The sequence below is a fragment of the Corapipo altera genome, unplaced genomic scaffold (assembly GCF_003945725.1).
Source record: "Corapipo altera isolate COAL_440 unplaced genomic scaffold, ASM394572v1 78, whole genome shotgun sequence".
Taxonomy (NCBI): Eukaryota; Metazoa; Chordata; class Aves; order Passeriformes; family Pipridae; genus Corapipo; species Corapipo altera.
This window is the reverse complement of record NW_020884904.1, coordinates 4,715,488-4,734,032: the sequence shown is the minus strand read 5'-3', so window position 1 is coordinate 4,734,032 and position 18,545 is coordinate 4,715,488. Positions and strand designations below refer to the sequence as shown.

The 18,545-nt window shown below is 37.3% G+C and overlaps 1 protein-coding gene across 4 annotated transcripts in view; it reads right to left on the bottom strand.

Annotated features, from left to right (window-relative positions):
* The window catches only part of INSC (INSC, spindle orientation adaptor protein), a 135,716-nt gene that overhangs the window by 34,667 nt on the left and 82,504 nt on the right, over positions 1 to 18,545 (bottom strand). For all 4 annotated transcript variants that reach the window (XR_003528942.1, XM_027651398.1, XM_027651399.1 and 1 more), the window contains exon 7: positions 17,383 to 17,508. Coding sequence is in view for 3 of the 4 variants with exons in the window: in XM_027651398.1 (XP_027507199.1) it covers positions 17,383 to 17,508 (126 nt within the window). In the remaining variant the exon portion in view is untranslated. The remainder of the gene's footprint in view (positions 1 to 17,382; positions 17,509 to 18,545) is intronic.

Here is an 18,545-nt window from a genome sequence, read left to right as displayed (position 1 = left end):
CTTTTGAGGCTGATACTGTCACTATCCAAGTAGTACTTTCAGGGCAGTAGGAGCAAAAGGCATTTTTTCTCCACTCTGCAGGATGCTCTTGCATTAGATGTTGTTTAAGGTGGGGGGGTTTAAATTTATGTAGCTACCTGTAGGAAAATGGTCCTCACGCTATGCAGAGATTATTGTGAATAGAGAGCCTAAACTTTTCAGATTAAAAGCCAGGTTGACAGGGCTTGCCTTGATTTAAGAGGACAATTCAGTTGTGTCCTCATAGCCCTGTCTTCCCAAATCCTCGCCGGCACGGGATAAATTCGTGCAAGCCTTACCCAGCATCAATGCAAACTTTGCTGTAATTCCAGCCTCCACTGGGTGCCACTGTTGCCCAGCACAATGTGTGCGCACGCCGAGTAAGTCAAATGACGAAACCAACTTCCAGCTTGCACTTCACTCTCGTGAAGTTTTCAAACCACGTGCAGAGAATTATCGCTTGTTTTTTAGTGCCCTCAAGATGCCGCATGATAATCCTTTTAGAACAGAAACATGAGGACTTAATTCTTCCTACATCACTATGGCTAAAAGGCTCAAATGCAACAGTACTCCGATTTTTTCCTGATTTTGCACTTAAATAAGTCTTTTAGCCCCATGTGTGGATCTGTTCCTCCATGATGACTGATAAAACTTAGCCCCCATTTTGATCTATATTTTTTAATCTCTGAAGGAACATATGGCTCTGAGCAACCTGCTCTAGTTGAAGATTCACTGCTCACTGCAGAGGGGTTGGACTAGATGATATTTAAAGGTCCCTACCAGCCCAAACTATTATATTGTTCCATGTCTCCATCTAAAATGCTTTGAAGACAGCTTAACTAGCATAAGGGTAAAACCTTACCACAGACCCATAGATGACCTTAAGAACACTCAATGTTCTTAAACGGTGTGCACAAAAGTTGCAGTAACACTGAAAATACATTATCAGCCAACTTAATTTAATGGCAATTAAGTATTAATTTTACTGAATGGTTGTAATTTCCATTTGATGGTCCATGGATATCCACAACTTGCTAAATACCATTCTGGTGACTCAACCTGGAATCCAAAATTAATGAAGCTTAATGTTATGAATTACTTTTGAAAATTCTGGCCAGACAATGTAATAACCTTTCACCTGTCTATTTCACATTAACCCAGCTCTCAGATTTTGCTTTATTTCCTTTCCTCAGGCCTCAAATAAGTAAGTAAATAAATAACAGAATATTAACTAATATTACTTATTAGTTATTTATATAAATATAAGAAGGCATTAAAATATTATTCATACATTATATTAATATCTTAATATTATTAATAATATATTATGTATCAATAAGTTATATAATTATATAAATAAATATTATCTAATTTAATATTTTGAGAGCTTACACTAAACATGAAGAATTCTTCCAGGCAAGAGACTATTACAAGGAGATTTCATACCATCCTTCTATCCTGGAATAATTTATTATATTACTCAACTGGCAGAAGTGACATAGCCACAATTGTTTCAAGTTGCTGAAGATGATGGAAGCAGTGTTTCAGTGTTTATGGAGTCTGCCTTTGTAACTTCTGGTCTTTCCTCTCACTCTTCTCAACACTCTTGTCTGGTAGATGGTGGCATTCACTGATATATACAGAAATTACTATAGTCATTGAGCTTTGAAAAGATCTCAGTCTTTTCTAGCAGAAATTCAAACTATTTTCTTGAAAATCTGATATATTCTGACACAGGCTTTTCTGCAAGCAGAGGCTTATGTGACTCTGCCAACACTGGTTGTATTATCACAGAGATGGGCAAAAAAGAACATGCAAGCAGTTGCCTGGCAGTAGAGGTTCCTCTAGGGCCTGAAAATATAGCAGGAAGAGAGAAAGATACTATACAACAAAGCGGAGAAATCAACAAAAGCAAACAGCAAATAGATTGAATCTTAATCTGACCGACAGTTTCTCAAAGCAAGCTAAATCACTGGTGCCATGCAGCAAAACAGGTCTGAGGTGCGGGTCTGGAGGCAGCAGGTAAGACCAGTGTCCTGAAGTCTGGCCATTCCTGCATTGCTGGGAAACTCATGGCTGTTAGTGGGTAAGGAGAAACAGCAATTCATTTGGTAAGGTAAACTAGTAAATTCAAGAAATTCATCCAGAGCAAGAAATAGAAGTATTTGCAAAAGAGGATTGAGGCAGGGGCAGTATTTCACTTTACTAGAGCAGCCCTGCTAGGTTGCTCTCATCATGCTGTGTGCCAGACATGGCAAACTCTGCTGGAATGACTATCACCCACATAATTGCTCCTGTTACACCTACTTATTGAGTCATATTAGAAACAGCAACAAGATAAAAGAACTATTTACCCGCTCCTTAAATTGGTCTCTGTCTATCAGATGTATGCATGTGAATGTAAAGGAAACGTCACAGATGGTAAGAAGTTCAGATTTATAAATCAATTTGGGCACAAAACTGGAAAATCCCTGTCTTTCCATTAACAGCTAAATTAAAAATTTCTCAGCAGGAGAAAAGCCCAGTCCTACTTCCAGGAATCTAGAAAATGTATGGTCTGTCCTATCTGCCCATTCACAGTCACTAGAAATACTTCCCAAAGGGGTCTTGTTCTGCCTTCAGAATTCTTCCAGGCAATTGTCAGGCTACCAGAAGGCTTCAACCTCAGCACTGCTTTCCAGTTTTATTTAATTGTTAGGGTTTGGGGGTTTTCCTTTTTTTTTTTCCCTTATTTTATAAACCTTAGTTAATCAGGGACTCTGGCCAGTATAGATGAAGATTTGTAGACAAAAGAGTGACCAGGAAATGCTTTCATTATATGCATGTGATAATGCCTAATGTCCTCACATGCAGATCTTGCACAGCTCCATTTGTACCTTTTCATGTGACAAGATCACCAGTGGCACAGGACTCAGCTTCATGATCATCCAGCTCTACATTGCCTTCAGCTGGATCAAGTTGTCACAACCTCTTCTTAGAAAGGAGTTTCTTTAAAAATTCAAGATATACACAAAAGATGCATATTTCCTTACAAAATATAGATGCTTACATAGGTGAGTGGAAAGGATGTAAAGTCCTGAGGGACAAAGGAGTGCCTTTGGCTAGTATACTGACAGTTGGTTGTAACTCAGAAGAACAGTGTAGGGACTAATAAAACTAGTAAGACAGTTTCTACTCTACAAAGATGTCACTGTTTACGGCTGTTGAAGTTAACAAGTAGGCTATATCATGAGTTCTGTCTTTTGGCAGTAGATATCCTGCTTTTGTAGAGTCCAGTTGGCACAAGAAGTGGTTTTCTTCTTCAGCAAGATTAGAGAAAAAGTTAGAACTGTAGAATAGTAGAATGATTTGGTTGGAAGGGACCTTTAAAGGTCATCTAGCCTAAAGATGAGGGCAAAGAGCTGCAACATTTTCAACTAGAGAAGGTTGCTCAGAGCCTAATCTAACTTAGCCTTCAATGTTTCCAGGGATGTGGCATGTACCACCTCTCTGGGCAACCTGCATCCACGTTTTACCACCCTTGCTGTGAAATATTTCTTCCTTACACCTAGTCTGAATCTACCCTCTTTCTGTTTAAATCCATTATCCCTGTCCCATCACTGCAGGGTCCATTAGAACATCTGTCCACATTTTTCTTATAAATGCCTTTAAGTATTCTTGAAAGCCTTCTCTTCTCCAGACTGAACAACACCAAATCTCTCAGCCTGTCCTCATAGTGCAGATGCTCCAGCCTTCTGATCATCTTCATGGCCTCCTCTGGGCCCTCTCAAGCAGGTCCATGTCTTTTCTATACTGAGGACTCTAGGGCTGGATTTAGTACTCCAGGTGGTGTCCCACGAGAGTGGAGTAGAGTGGGAGAATCACCTAACTCGACCTGTTTGCCACACTTCTTTTGATGCAGTCTGGGATGTGATTGGCTTTCTGCCCTGCAAGCACACAGTGAATGTCCAGGTTTTTATCCACCAATACTCCCAAGTTCTTTTCTGCAGAACCACTCTCATCTCCTAGCCTGTTTGGATACCAATGGATTGCCCTGAACAAGGTGTGTAACTTCGCATTTCACTTTGTTGGACCTTAGGAGGTCCAACATGGGCCCACTTCTCAAGCTTGTCCAGGTCCCTCTGGATAGCATCCCATCCCTCATGCCAGCTGCACAACTCAGCTTTTTGTCATCTGCAAATTTCCTGAGAATGCACTTGATCCCACTGTCCATGTCATGATAAAGATATTAAACAGGACTGGTCCAAATATGGACTCCTGAGGGACACCATTAGTCACTGATCTCCATCCATACATTGAGCACTTGACAATTACTCACTGGTTGTGACAATCCAGCCAATTCATTATCCAACAAACAGTTCACACCTAATCAAAAGTTTACTGGTCTAAATGAATTTTTCTTTCCTTCTGTTCTGTCTTCATAATGTCACACTTCTGTGTCTCTACCAGAGTCCTAGTGTCTTCCTGTTTGTCTTTGTTTAAAAGTGGGCTTAGCTGGCTCACAAAAATCAGTCATTAGTGGCATGAATACTTCAGAAAATTGGATTTGGAAAGGAAATCAAAGTCTGCTCTTACGTACATCCCATGAAGCCTTGTTGAAACTCGAAGGGGGATCTAGAATGTCTGTTGCTGAAAAGGTTGGCCTTTTCTATTAAATATGCCATCAAATTCTATGATGTCATTACTGTAGCTAAACAAAGCATTTAAAAACCCCAAAACATTGCTAATACTTGCCCATGTTTTAAGGGACAAAATGGTGGATAACTGAATCTGCACAAGAAATATCGTCACAATGAGCTTTCTTAAGAAATAAGACCTATAACACCTCTAAAAGTGGCTACTATAAAACATGTATGAAAAAAGACAAATATTGGAACTTCACTAATTTTGTTTAGTATTATAAAAGTATATAATTATTTTCTTGTGATTGAAAGTAACAGCTAATCTCAAATAAAAATCTAGTACTTGGTGGCAGCAAAACAAGATCCTATGGCAGTTATATACACAGTATGAATAGGTGTACACACATCCACTATGACAGGATTCTCAGAATTAGAAGATAGTGTCAAAGACCTTACAAAAGTCCAGATAGATGATTTCAGTCAGTCTTCCCTTGTCCACTAAGGGAGTCACCCCATCATAGAAGACCGTGAAGTTGATCAGGCAGGACTTGACTTTGATTAATTCAAGTTATTGTGAAACCTTTTCCACGCCTTCTCGGTGAGAGCAAAGTGACAAAGATCAGTTTGTGTAAAAACTGGAAAGACTTCTGTCTTCTTAATTCAATATGTGGGTCCCATAGGGATTCCTTCTTCATCTCAGCTGAAGATAGTGGTCAGATTGAGCTTTTGAAGTCTAAAAGCTAGCAGTGTTAAATAAATCAGCTATGCACAAGGTCTAAGAGAAAATTTTAAGGACTCAAGATTACTTCCAAATTAAAGAATAACACTCAACCCCAGTTCAAGTGTCCAGCTGAAGTTTATATCAGCCCTGCCTACCAAAACACAAGCTGCTACTCTATGACACGCAGCAGAGTATCCCTGGAAATTTAGACTGATTTTGTATATCAATATGCCCTGATCCATACAAAAGCTTGCTCATCTGTTCCCAGGGACTGCAAATGAACAAACTGAAAGCCCTCAGAAAAGGAAAAGGTCCAGACTGTACTGGCAAGGGAAGGAAGAGTCAGTGAAAGAGCTACTGTCTGGGGAGTTAACGATGGGCAAGAGAAGTAAGGTACAGGAAAGGTAAACACACAAGCAGTGCTGTTAATTGTTTAACTGACAGGATTATTATCTTTACTGGATGAGACTGTTTTTCCAACAGCTCTTTAAGTGTTTTCGAAGATTCTTTATGAAACATGAAAGTTTTAGTATAAATCAGGCAGAGTGCCAGACTTAAGTGGTTTCCTGCAAACAAGTCTAAGCAAAAAACTCTGTTATACTGACACACAAGCATGTCTCTACATCATCTGCCATTAATTATTATTTAACCTTCACTTTTTTTTTAAGAAAGACAGGGAAACTCATGTATATCATGTGTGAGCTTCAGCTAAGCCACATGGTAGCTCTTAGCTCATTACAAACCTGAGCTAAGAAAAAACTTAAGCAACTAACTTCCTTGGATTTGTTAGAAGCACATGCAGGATGCTTTACCTGAGTAATTCCAGCTCTGACTTAAAATGTATATCACAAGGAAAGGATACTGAGTTTCATTAAATTAGTCAAGTAAATTACACTGGCTTTGATTTCCTCTGCTTTTTTTACAACTAGCTCTGGAAAAACACTCAGCTCCAGTAAGAGTTATTTTTTTGGTCCATGCAGCAGAGTCAGAATATTACCAACGGGAAAACCCTGAGAAAGCTTTTGGTTTCTATAATGCTGTTTCAGGGGTAAAGTTAAACTGCTAAGCACTCATTTAAACCAAACAAATCTACTGGTAGAAAGTTTAATAGCAGCCAGTACTAGAACTGGTCAAAGCTGATATCACAAAAAAATTTCCTGCATGTACTTTTTCCCCTGTTTTTTAAACTGTTTTCTTTGTTGCAGTGATAGGTACTGGAGAGAAGGAAAGAGAAAAGAGGGTTTGAACCATGTATTTTGACCATAATTTTGGCAAACATTGTGTGAAACCAAACAAAACCCACAAGCAAATGTATATGCACATAATTAAAATTTGCGAAATACAAATTTGTGAATTTCCTTCTCAGTGACACTATCCAGGCCTTTTGCATTTTGGGAGCCCTGCTGGCACCGAATTTGCAAAGGTTCCTTACTGTTGTCTGTAGCTAAAAAGATTCCCAGCTCACATGTGCACCGAATTGTGTCGCAGCAGGACTCTTAGAGCCTCACTGCCTAAGCAAGTGTGAACACTGGGAAGTGCTGTGATGCAAGGGGCTTGTTAGCCCTGTGTTGAACTGGAGGAAGGCTAGTAACACTCATGGGAGTACAAGAACTACAAAAGCGGTTTTGGAAAAAAGCCAAGGTCTAAGTTGAGCATAAGCTGAGGTTTATGTGTTTTGCTAGTTTGATCTACTGCCAAGGAAGTGGTCAAGATGTGAAGTTAACTCAATATGGATGCTCTTGTGATGAAAACCAATTTTCTGTAGTGCTCTCAGGTCCTGACTGTCACCCCAATATATGACCAATATTTATTTCCAGATCAGAATAAGTCAGTCAGTTTGTCTAGCAGCTTCCATCATGTTATCCTCATATATGACTGACATCAGGTCATTTATGGATGAGCTAAAATCTCCAGCAAGTGGAAAATACTCTCTTTTCAGCTGGCATGCCTTAAAGAAAAGAAATACAAATCACATGGAACCAGGAGAAATAATTCTTCACATTTGAGGGATTTTGTCATTCAGTACTTCTGTAAGTGTAGTTTTACGTTAGTGAAGAATTCCATCATTTCAGTTAGATGAATGAAGAAACTATTTTCTCATTTTTCTTTTTAGTCATGTGTATCTGAGAATTCAGTCCTTCAAAATTAAACGTGTGCTAACATTTTTGAAAGTCAGTGTTGCACAAGCAGTAATAGATATACAAGAAACCGTATAGAGCACTAGAAAACTCCTAGAGTCATAGTTAATTTAAGCAAGAAAATAAACCTGACAGAAGCCTTAGAAGGGAAAATAATGTTAGTACTGAATTCTCAAGTTCCAAAAGTGTTGAAATCCCTTTGTTGTTACCAGATTTCTGCATGTAGTTCTTCATCCTGCAGAGGTCTCAGAAACTGGTGGGTTTTTAGGTGAACTCAAGGATCAGCCAGACAAGAAAGGGAAGTTCTGAGCAGTAAACTCTTTGGACTTTTTCTCATTTTCTAATGAGCCAGAAAAATCATTAAAAATACTGAGTCATTAAGTCTGTAACAGGATGGATTGGTCAGACTAGCATAATTTATCTAGCAGAAATTTTGTAGAGGGGAGCTATCTAGTGTGTTTATCTCCTTTTACAAGCATTTTCACCCCTATTTCTTCTCACACTTTATCGTGGCTACAGCTAAGCTATTTAATAAGTGCAACATAAGCACATTCAGTACATGTGTTTACATATGGATACAAATGCAGATATGAGATGCAACAGCTTCCTGCTGAGTGAAGAGAAAAGGAGTATGAAAGCTACTCTGTTAGCTCATCTGTTAAGCCCTTCTGTAAGGCCATCTCTTTACAGTTTTCTGCTTCTATGAGGGACAAGAGGAATATTTGAGGTCCAAAATAGCTCTCCCCTTGCACTCTTTTTAAATGCTTCAATTGATTCTCATTAATCTCTGCCTTCAGTTTAGGAGCTGAGTAAGCTGCTTCTTTCATCTTAAAATTAAATTTGCTTGATAGATTATTATTATTATTATTATTATTAGGCAGGGAAAACCCACCTGTCATTTGATACATTGGCTTCTGTTCCTTCGGACGTCATTCATGGATCATTCACTGCCCTGGTCATTGTCATCACTTTAGGCTATATTTTAAGTCGTTATAGAAAAATCATCATCTGGTGATTTCCAAATTATTTTTCATTTATAAAATTCTCTTAACATCTTGACTTTTGAAACATAAATCTAAAGCTATTCAGAGTGCTTTAAATAAAATACTTAGCGAAATACAAAATCAATAGGTAGTATAAAATACTAACATAACTGACTGTGAAAACCATGTGTAAATTATATGGGAGCCAAACAAGTGCAGAACGGTAACCTGGCACCAGCTCAAGTTTTCAAAATGGAGTTGGAAGGAATGGCAACCTACAGGCACCACTCCAGTTTGATCTTGCACTTTGAAGCGCACACCTCAGTAACCTGGCAAAGTCTGAGGACTCTCCTTTTCAACTTTCGAAATCTATTTCGATGAAACTTGTCTTTTCAAAACAAGAAGGAAAAAAGATTGTAGAGTCTCTCCTGCATCACAATTAAAAAAAATTGAGATATATAAAAAGACAGAGCTGAGGCACAGATGAGAAGTTGCTCCTCCTTCAGTGACTACATCTTGTATGGAAACTAAGTGCCAAAGTACACCTAATCCTATCAGCTCTCACTCTGCTGAACAGTGTTCTGGAGCCACGAAAAAAGTACAACAAAGCAGTGGCAAGATTTACTTCCAGCACATCATTGATGATACCTGAATGCCACTGCAATGCCTTCTCCCAATTAGGTCTGACTGAAACATGAAAAAAACAACAACAACAACAAAAAACAAACAAACTAACTAACAAAAAAACCAAACCATACAGGGTCAGTTTGGTTGTTTTCAAATTTTTGCATGTGGACACATTATCACAGATCCACATTTAAGCAATATGCCACTTAAGCAGAGGGCAAACAACACAAAGCCTAAATCTGTGAGTGACATGGAAGGACTCACACTAAAGACTTAAAGCATTCGTTGTTAGGTTAGGAGACAGCACTTCTGTAGATTTGTATGTCAATTCATAGACTGCCTATTTCACTCCATTGAAAAGGCAGACAAGGTTGATTAAAAAGGCCCTATTTGATTTGTCCCTGAAAGTTTTGCTTTGTGCCACATATGTACGGTAGTCAGCAAACAAATATTCAACTTTCCTACTGCAGTAGGAAACCTTAGCCATGAACAGACCAACAGATGTGCATATCTGTTGACATTTTTAACAGGTGGAAGTTCTCTTGTTTTTAAATTAAATTATTCACATGCTTAAGGCTGAGTGCACATGTATATATTTGCAGAATCTGGGTAAGGTCAGATATCTAAGTGAGGATCTACTGATAGACAATAGAAGTCTTTCTTCTCCAAAGCCAAATATTCACCAACTCTTTAACCAGGTCTTCTTACCAAAATGTTTATCTTTAGTCCTATGCTTGCTGGCTCCTTTCTCCCTCTTCTAAAATCTATAATACGATTTAAGTGAAGGAAGGTTTCTAAGGAGAAGTAATATCTTTTAGCAGAGCAGCTGATACATATGTCTTTAGACCATCAGGGTTATAACAGCACGACAACTGTAATTTCATTAGTCATTTTAACAGAATTGAAATAATGGCCATGACCTCAGCCAAAGCAGTTTGAGTAAACTTTTTTCCTATAGAGAACTGGCAATGTACCATAATCTTGCACTAACATGTCTGTCTTTATTCATTACCATGTCTCCTGAATAAGGCATAACAAAAGAAAACCCCTCGCTTTCTTCTGTCCATGATAAAGTAGGTACTACCATAAAGCAAACAAGTTTTAATCTGATGTGTAACTGGTAGAAGGTTTTCAACAGACCAAATGACACTGAAGAATTTAGCTAACCTTTTGGGTTTAGAGGGTTTTTTTTCCTTTTGTTGTTGTTGTTGTGAGATTTTTCAGGGGAGAGGTGAGGGTGGTGGTCAAGGGTTTTTTTAAACATGTTTTCACACTGTTTTTCAGTATTCAGAAACATGTCACTGCCTTGACTTCCAAAGCACATTGCCTTAGAACTGCAGCCTGTTGCATCTAAGATGCCAGATTCTGCAATGACTTAAGAAGTCTTGCTACTCTTGCCTGGGATTGTGCTGAAAGAGGCTGCATTTACTAATTGTATGTACATAGCTATGCAGTCAGGAGGTAAAACTTGAAACACCACCTAATATATACAAAGCCAGCAGCGGAGGAAGGGCAGTTGCTGCACTCTGAGATATGATTTAATGAATCTTGCAGGGGCTCTGACAGAAATGTAATTTGCCAAACCCAGCACATTTTTCACTGCCAATTAATTAAACAGCCTTACTGAGAAAAAGTGTCCAGTAAATTAAAGAGCTGCAAGCCTAGAACTTCACATTCTCTAATTGTGCTACAAACTCAGCTACTGAAATAGATATGCCTGGTTATCAAAAAGGCTATGTGAAAAGCAGCTTTAAAAATGTTGTTCCCCACACTATTCCTTAAGGTTGACTTGTAGTTCTTTCTCACTGTAGCTCTTAATTCTCATGTGGCTTACACAATTACTCAGTGACAGCAGTGAGACACAGCTCCCAGCTCCAGCTATCAATGCCACCAAGTTAGAGTGTGCTCTGCACTGTATGTCAAAAGTTGCCAGAATTAGTCTTTAAAAGGTTATCCTTCTCTCTCAAAATTCAGAAATCTTTTTATCCATTCTTGCTTACTGTTCGTAACTTCACAATCACAATTTCAAAGCCTGGCTACAAACAGCCATGGCAAATGATCCAAAACAATGTTCTAGAATGGAAAGAAGTGCATAATGCAAACCAGAAGAGCTGACTCCCCAGGCAAAGGGGTGTAAGAGGAATGTATCACTTGGACCCTACCCACCTAAATCATTTCACATGCTTTTAGCACACAAGCCAGTGCTCTGTGGTTTTAAGCACGCAGAAAGTAAGTTTCTGTTCTCTTCCCAACCATGAAGCTTCAGAGGTTTTCCCTGCAAACCAGAACTACTTTGAGGAATGTGAAAGAATGATATTTCCCTTCATAAAACATCATTGAGAATGTGTTTGCCAACATGACACATGAAAAACTAAGAAAAGGTTATAACACTGCATTTTGCCTGTTTTTATGGAAAAGAGACAAGAGAAGGGCTCCTTAACAACTTAACACTTTCTAGTGACTTCTAAGAGCCCTGTATTTTTCTGTTATTGCCCAGCCATGTCCTCTCTTAGCCAGGGAACAAATCAACATGAAATTTGTCTATCCATGAATTAAAACTAAATTTTGAAAACTTTAGAGTTTTTAAAATATTTTTCTTTTAAAAAATTCTGAATCATTTGAGTTCTTGAATTCAACTCTTTTTAGAATAAAATAACTATGCAATTTTTATCATCTTATAAACCCATCTAATCTCTTGTTCTGAAACTAACAAAATTGGCCATAAAAATTTTTCATATAGGAAAGAAAGAAACTTTAACACAAAGCTCTTCTCTGAAGAGTGAGAAAGGCTAACAGGCTAAGGCAGATCTCTGCGTTTTCTGAGATTTTCTCATTGCTGAAAGTCTTGTGAATAAGCCACTCTTTGCCACAATAAAAATCAACATTTCACTGCTTCTCAGAAAGCTACACACCACTATTGCACCTCTTGAAAAAAGGAAACAACCTATAGACATGCTTTTAAATCTAGCAGACTGTGGGTTTGTTCATAATTCATAGAATAGTTTGAATTGGAAGAGATCCTAAAGATCATCTGGTTCCAATTCCCTTTGCCACAGGCAGGGAATCTTCCACTCGACCACGTTGCTCAAAGCCTCATCCAGCCTGGTCTTGATCACTTCCAGGGATGGTGCATCCATAACTTCTCTGGGAAACCTGTTCCAATGTCTCACCACTCTCACAGTGAAGAATTTCTTCCTAATACCTAATTGTCACTTCTGTCTCACCCTACAGTTAAGTGAACTTCAGTGGTTTTAAAAGCTGAGATTATTTCATCTGAAACAAAGTTAGTCCATGGTTTTGATAGAAGCTAATGTTTGAAACTGAAAGCTCAAAGTGGTTAGAGCTGAATCAAGTAATCAACACACAAATGCTCAAAAGCTAGGAAAAAGTTGTGGTTGCAGGTTCTATAATAAACATTTTATTTAATTCCCCATAAAAGTTTGGTTTTTTCAGTGGTATCACTGGCAGACTACACTCCCATCATGCAGAAGTTATTATTGTGTACAACATCATGGCTGTTCTGAGAAGCAGGCTGGGTTCACAGTGAATAATACATTTTTAGGTCACTCATGTTTAAGAAGTCCTTGTGAAATTCATAGTTTCCCAGTCACAAAATTTGTACACTTTGTACTTGCTTCACCCTTCTTCAGATTCTTTTCCTGGGGGTAATCTGATACAATGTGCTTTAAATTAAGCATTCAAAGCAATGTATAATCTATTCCAAGGCAATTTTGCTTAAAGCACATCGATAAAAGCTGTGTCATTTGTTAAAAACAGGGGTTTACTAGTGAAAGTAACAACTGTTGTCACCAGTGTCTCTGGATTATCTCCTCTTAATGAGTTGATTCCAGGTGTCTTACTTTCTGGAGTAGTTTAAGTAGTGTAAGTAAACATACACTGCACACTGTTAATATTTAGGCAGTTGCTTGAACAACTATTTGTATAATCATTACGTTTTTGTAGCAGTTGAGCCTTGATCTAGGTCTCAGCTGAGCTGAATATTTTTAATGTAATAATGTTTCTTATGCACAGTAAAAACTGCAGTACATTACACTGTCTGTTTGCTATTTATTTCTGAACTAGCTCTGCAGTTCTTTTATTGAAACTGGAAGTTCGTTGTAGCAGAAGCCTCAGTGAAAACTCACACAACTGAGCTTCAAGTAGGGCAAAAAGTAGAAATCCATGCCTTTTAGCACCACCACGGACAGCCTTTGTATGGAGAGACCTGAAGAAGAGAAACTGCCACAGACTAGACTTTAATGAAGCTGAATGTCAGCAAATGCAGGAAGGAAAAAGGCTGAAGAATTGCTTTAGGCAAAAAAATGTGCTAAAGATGTATGATTGTAGTCAGATAGAAACCTCATTTCCAGGTAAGGTTGCTTCATGTTGAAAACAGTATCTGTTAGATTTTATGTCTGTCTTGATAATGAAAACATTATTTAAGGTACAGTTATTCCTAATGCAATTTGCAGAATGTATGTTATCAAGATCACAATATTATTTTTTTGAGCCCTAAATTTCACAAAATAGGATAATCTACCCCAACTCTGTGACTCCTCCAGTCTGTAACCCTTGAGGTAAATTAAGTTTTCAAAGCACACTCATAAAGGTTCCGATATTCTACCCTCCAGAATCCTCAACAAATGTCTGTCTTCAGAATCAATCTCCCAATACCTCATTTTATTTCTGTCCTTAATCTCAGGGCAGGATACACCAACATGTGTGCCTGTGGCAATGGATTTGCCATATGTACCTGCATGTGCAGCACTAATATTGTCCCTCAGTTTCAGTTGTGCTCATCTCCCACAAACTCCTTTCAGTTCTTCTGAAAGGAGATTTTATGTATTTTCTATATTACCAACTACCTGTATTACATATTGTCTCTGCTTAAACTCTGGAACACCTAAACAAAGAATACCCATCTTTTCTGATGGAGTGAGCTTTCCCCTGAAAACTTTGCATGCTCAAAAGCCACAAGACACAGATGACAAGGTTCTCTTGGGTACAGGGATGGGAAGCTATAGGAATAATGCGTTCTGATTGCTTTTCCAGGGTCTCTCTACTCCTCTCTGAAGTGGGACTGGTCAGACAGCGGAGACCAAACAATGATCTCAAACCTGCTGCTGTCACAGGAGATTACAAAATTAAAGTGTACCAAACAACCAGACATCTGCAAGCAGCTTGAAGCACCAAAATTACCACTTATCAAGAACAGCTTACGTAGAACATTTATTTACACAGTCCCCAGTCATGAAATGAGCTATTTCTTCACTATTTTTCTACTTCAATTGCCTGACTAATTTGTTACTGTTGAGTTCCTGGAGCTCTATAGTTCAACATACAACAAAGTAACAGTACTTTTTCAAAATTCAGTAAAGTACTTGCAAGTGAAAGAACAACTATTCTAAACTAGCATTTTAACCTACTGATTCTGCTTTATTGTACACACAGCCAATTAGATTCACCTAAGTGAGAAAAAAAAAAATCATTGCAACAACTACCTTGTCACTGCAATTATAGCAAAGATCAGCTTGTTTATCAAGATGATAAAAAAGTAATAATGGCTTTGGCTTTTTCAAGTGTGATATATTTAAATATATGTGAATGGGAAGAGCAAGTTTTTTTAAAAAAAAATTGAAAGAAATATTTTTGTTTATAATAGGCAATTTTCTACATTGTGTTACTTTCCTTTATTAGTATATGAGGACAGTATTTCCATATTATAATCCAAAAACTTATTCAAGACAAATGGTGCAAACCCAGCAAACCCATTCACATTGAATTTGCACCAAGTATAAAGAAATATAAATATAAAGAAAGCTAAATACTCAAGTGTCTTAAAGATAGATGTTAAAAAGTTAAGATATTCTCTACTTGGATTGCTTCCTGTGAACTGCAGACTTGCTTGCTCACTTTCTAAATAACACCTACATTAATACATGTTCTGAATTGGCAAGATCAAAGAGCACTGGATAAATAAACAATATTCCTGATGTCTTTAGTAATTAAGCACTGCAATTACTGCAGAAAGTATACTACATCGTTTTAGTTCACCTCTCAGATAAATGTTTCATTAGAAATTATGATGCTTTCTTTTAAGTGGTCTTCTAAGTACTTTAATGGCTGTAAATTCTAACTGAAAAATAGAGGAGGGAGGGCTTGTGTGGTTTTGGTGGGATTTTTTTATCTTGATTTGCCTAATCTAAATCTTTTGGAGTCCAAGCCTTTTTTTTTTTTTTTTTTTTGTATGGAGTGTCTGTCATTAAAAATCAAATTCAAATTGCACTGATGTTTTAATGCGCTAGGTGGCATAATGATATTCACATTAGAGTAAATTAAATGCTTCACTAGCACCCAGTACTCAGTTGGATAATAGAAACCACTCTTTCTGACAAATAAAAAGTCCTATGCTAACTTCTGTAATGACAATACTGTTAACTGATAATACTAGTATTGTTAACCATCTCTTTTTTTTTCTTTGAAAGAGTACTTCAAATTTTGGAAGAAGTAAGCCTCTCTTTTTTCAGTAAGACAATATAAAAAACTGGGGTATTGTTCCCATCAAAATACTGGTCAGTCGAAACATGCACTTTTCATTGATTTCCTGTGTCAGAATACCCTGTTGCATCTAAATAAACGTACAAAAAGGATTAAAAGAGAATACAAAGAGTAGTAAAACCTTCTTGCTTATTATCATTCCTCAGCTCTCTGAACTGGCAAACCTGGGTTGTCACCTTCTGATAGATAATTTACAGGTGACATACGGTTGACATGGCCTGTGTTAACATCCATGAGCACTTGTAGGCACATTAACCTCCTTGCAGAGAAAATGTCTTTGTTTCTTTTGACATATGAAATCACATATTCTCACCCAACAGAAACCCAGGCCACATAACATACTGCACTGTGTACTGGACCCACATAACATAGAGATCTCCAGTAACACAGTTTTGGGCAAAGAAGTTGACAGTGTGATAACCAAATCTCCTTTCATAAACCTGTCTGTTCAGTCAGGTGAATAGGATTAATGTCCAGGCCCTCATGTTGCAGACTTAATTTTTGCCAAGAGGTGATTTAAGAATTGAAGGTCCTTGAAGGTGGGGATTTCAGTTAAAAATCCTTTAAACCCTGCTCCAATCCTGATTGTGGTAAAGCTTACCCTGATAAGTTTAACTTGTGACCAACATTAAAGTAGATTAAAGAAAGATCTTGAAAGTTATCACTTTTTCTAGTATTCCTGTTTCATCAGCTTTGATATGGGCCACATTAAACACATGTTGACACTGCCAGGAATTGGACCAGGTGAGATAAATCAATCTTTTTTATTTCTAACTCTATTAATTCCTCTATTATAGTGGACATAATGAAAGGTCCTTTTAGACTGATTCTGGTGTCAGTCTGAAACAGCATTATGTCAAAAAAAATTTAAGTCATCTTCATTTACTGTAAGCTCAGAGACTTGCTTTTTGCTTCAGATGTTCTGTCACAGTTTGCTTGAATTTGGGGCAGTAAATTACAAGATACGTCAATGTAAAGTGGCACTGAAATCATTTATCATTAACTTGAAGAGGCCATTATTCAGCTGTGGAAGATGACTGTTTTATGAAATACAAAGGATGAGATCATGATTTAGTGACCAGAAGTGTTCATTTTCCAAAACATAGCAGTATGTAGTGAGAGTGACAAAGGAATGGAGCCTAAACTGTTGATATAATTTTATCTGGATAATGTTTTGATGTTGGTCATCCCAGTTAAAATTGGCTTTCGGTAGACCTGCTGCTGATTAGCAGATACATTTTTTGTTTGGCTAACAATTATATCTGTCCCACTTCTTTGTGTGTAATTATAACTCTCACAAGTTGCTTCAGTACCACAAGCAGCTGCCCTACCAGAGCATCAGGAAAGGATTTAAAGAGAAATAAATCTTTCTCTCTTTTAAGGATTATTTGAAATAGTGGAGTTTCTAAAAAAACACTCCAGAGAGTCCAGAAATTGTAATTTCTCTAGCTTTTTTGACATAGTCACCAACATGTTTATCTGTTTTACAGAAATTATCCCCACTTAGGAACCTTATTTATGAAAGCAAAATAGAATAATGGTACTGTTGCAGCTAATTTTGTAAAGGCCAAAGATGTTTTCAGCACAGACGAGGTGAGTATAGTGTGGAGCATCATCAGTATCAAACACCACCATATTATCAATTCCTAGAAGAGATTAAAGACAGCACTTCTCTGTTTTATGATGCAGTCAGTAAAGAATACTGAAGTGCCTACCTTTTCCAGTTGGTGCATCCCTTCCTCCACGCAGCAAATTGATGCCAAGGTTCTCAGTGTCTGGGGATAAAGACATCTGAAACAATCCTGGCGACAGATCTTAAAGAGAGTGACTACACCTCCTTCCTGCAGGGGAAAAACAAAAATCAGGAAAGCAGCACTGAACGTTTCCCTAGTATTTAACCAAGAATAGGCTGGGGGGCAGATTCCTTTAGTAATTTATCCAAATTACTATAACAACACCAAAGTGATGTTAAGCTCACACAGAGAACTCAAGTTGATTAATGCTTGTACACTAAATGATGAAAAAGTAATATAATCTCAGTAGGAGGTGTGCTTAAGTGATTGACTTTTACCAATTACAAGCTCCATTTAAATTAAACTTGACATTCGTGTGAGAATTACAAAGAATTATCAATAGATGGCAATTAGAGTGACATTTAAGTGATAGCTCAGCCATATTCTATTAGTATAAAGCAGATTTTTGTTAGCATATATTTCCCTTTCCTCTATATTTCTGAACTCCATGCAGTATTTACTTAATGCTAAAAATTTGAACAAGAAGGTCATGTGGTTGAAGAGCTACTGAAAATAAGGTAGAAATATGTGTCAAGTTTTATACAGATACAATTCCTATCTTCATCCTCTAATAGATTGTTTTTCTTTAAATGCAACAATATATTATTATATGGGTATATATTAGTTATCCTTAACCATTTCCAGTACAGCTTATGTTAGCAAAGTTCATATAACAAATGGAAAGATATAAATAAGTACCAACGACATATGCACTTCATGTGGTGGGGATTTTTTTAATTATTTTTCATTTCAAAATGTTCTGCTATCAGGTAGATTACAGGTGTCTTATATTATGCAAGAGCAGACACATAATGGAGAGAAAAGCATTTCAAATATTGATTACAGACAAAGACCTCAGACTACAGTATTCAGATCACAGCAGTAAATTAAAAAATAGTTGAAATAATAGATCAACTATAAAATACACCCTTCTTCTTAAGTCTGTTTCTGTAGCCTTTGTTTAATTTTTTTTTAGATTAATAGAAATAACATTATTTTGTTCCTCAACCATTTGTGTCATTTGAAAGCTTAACAAGTTGTACTGACTTAACACCTCCAGGCTACAATTCAAACTCCACTCATTT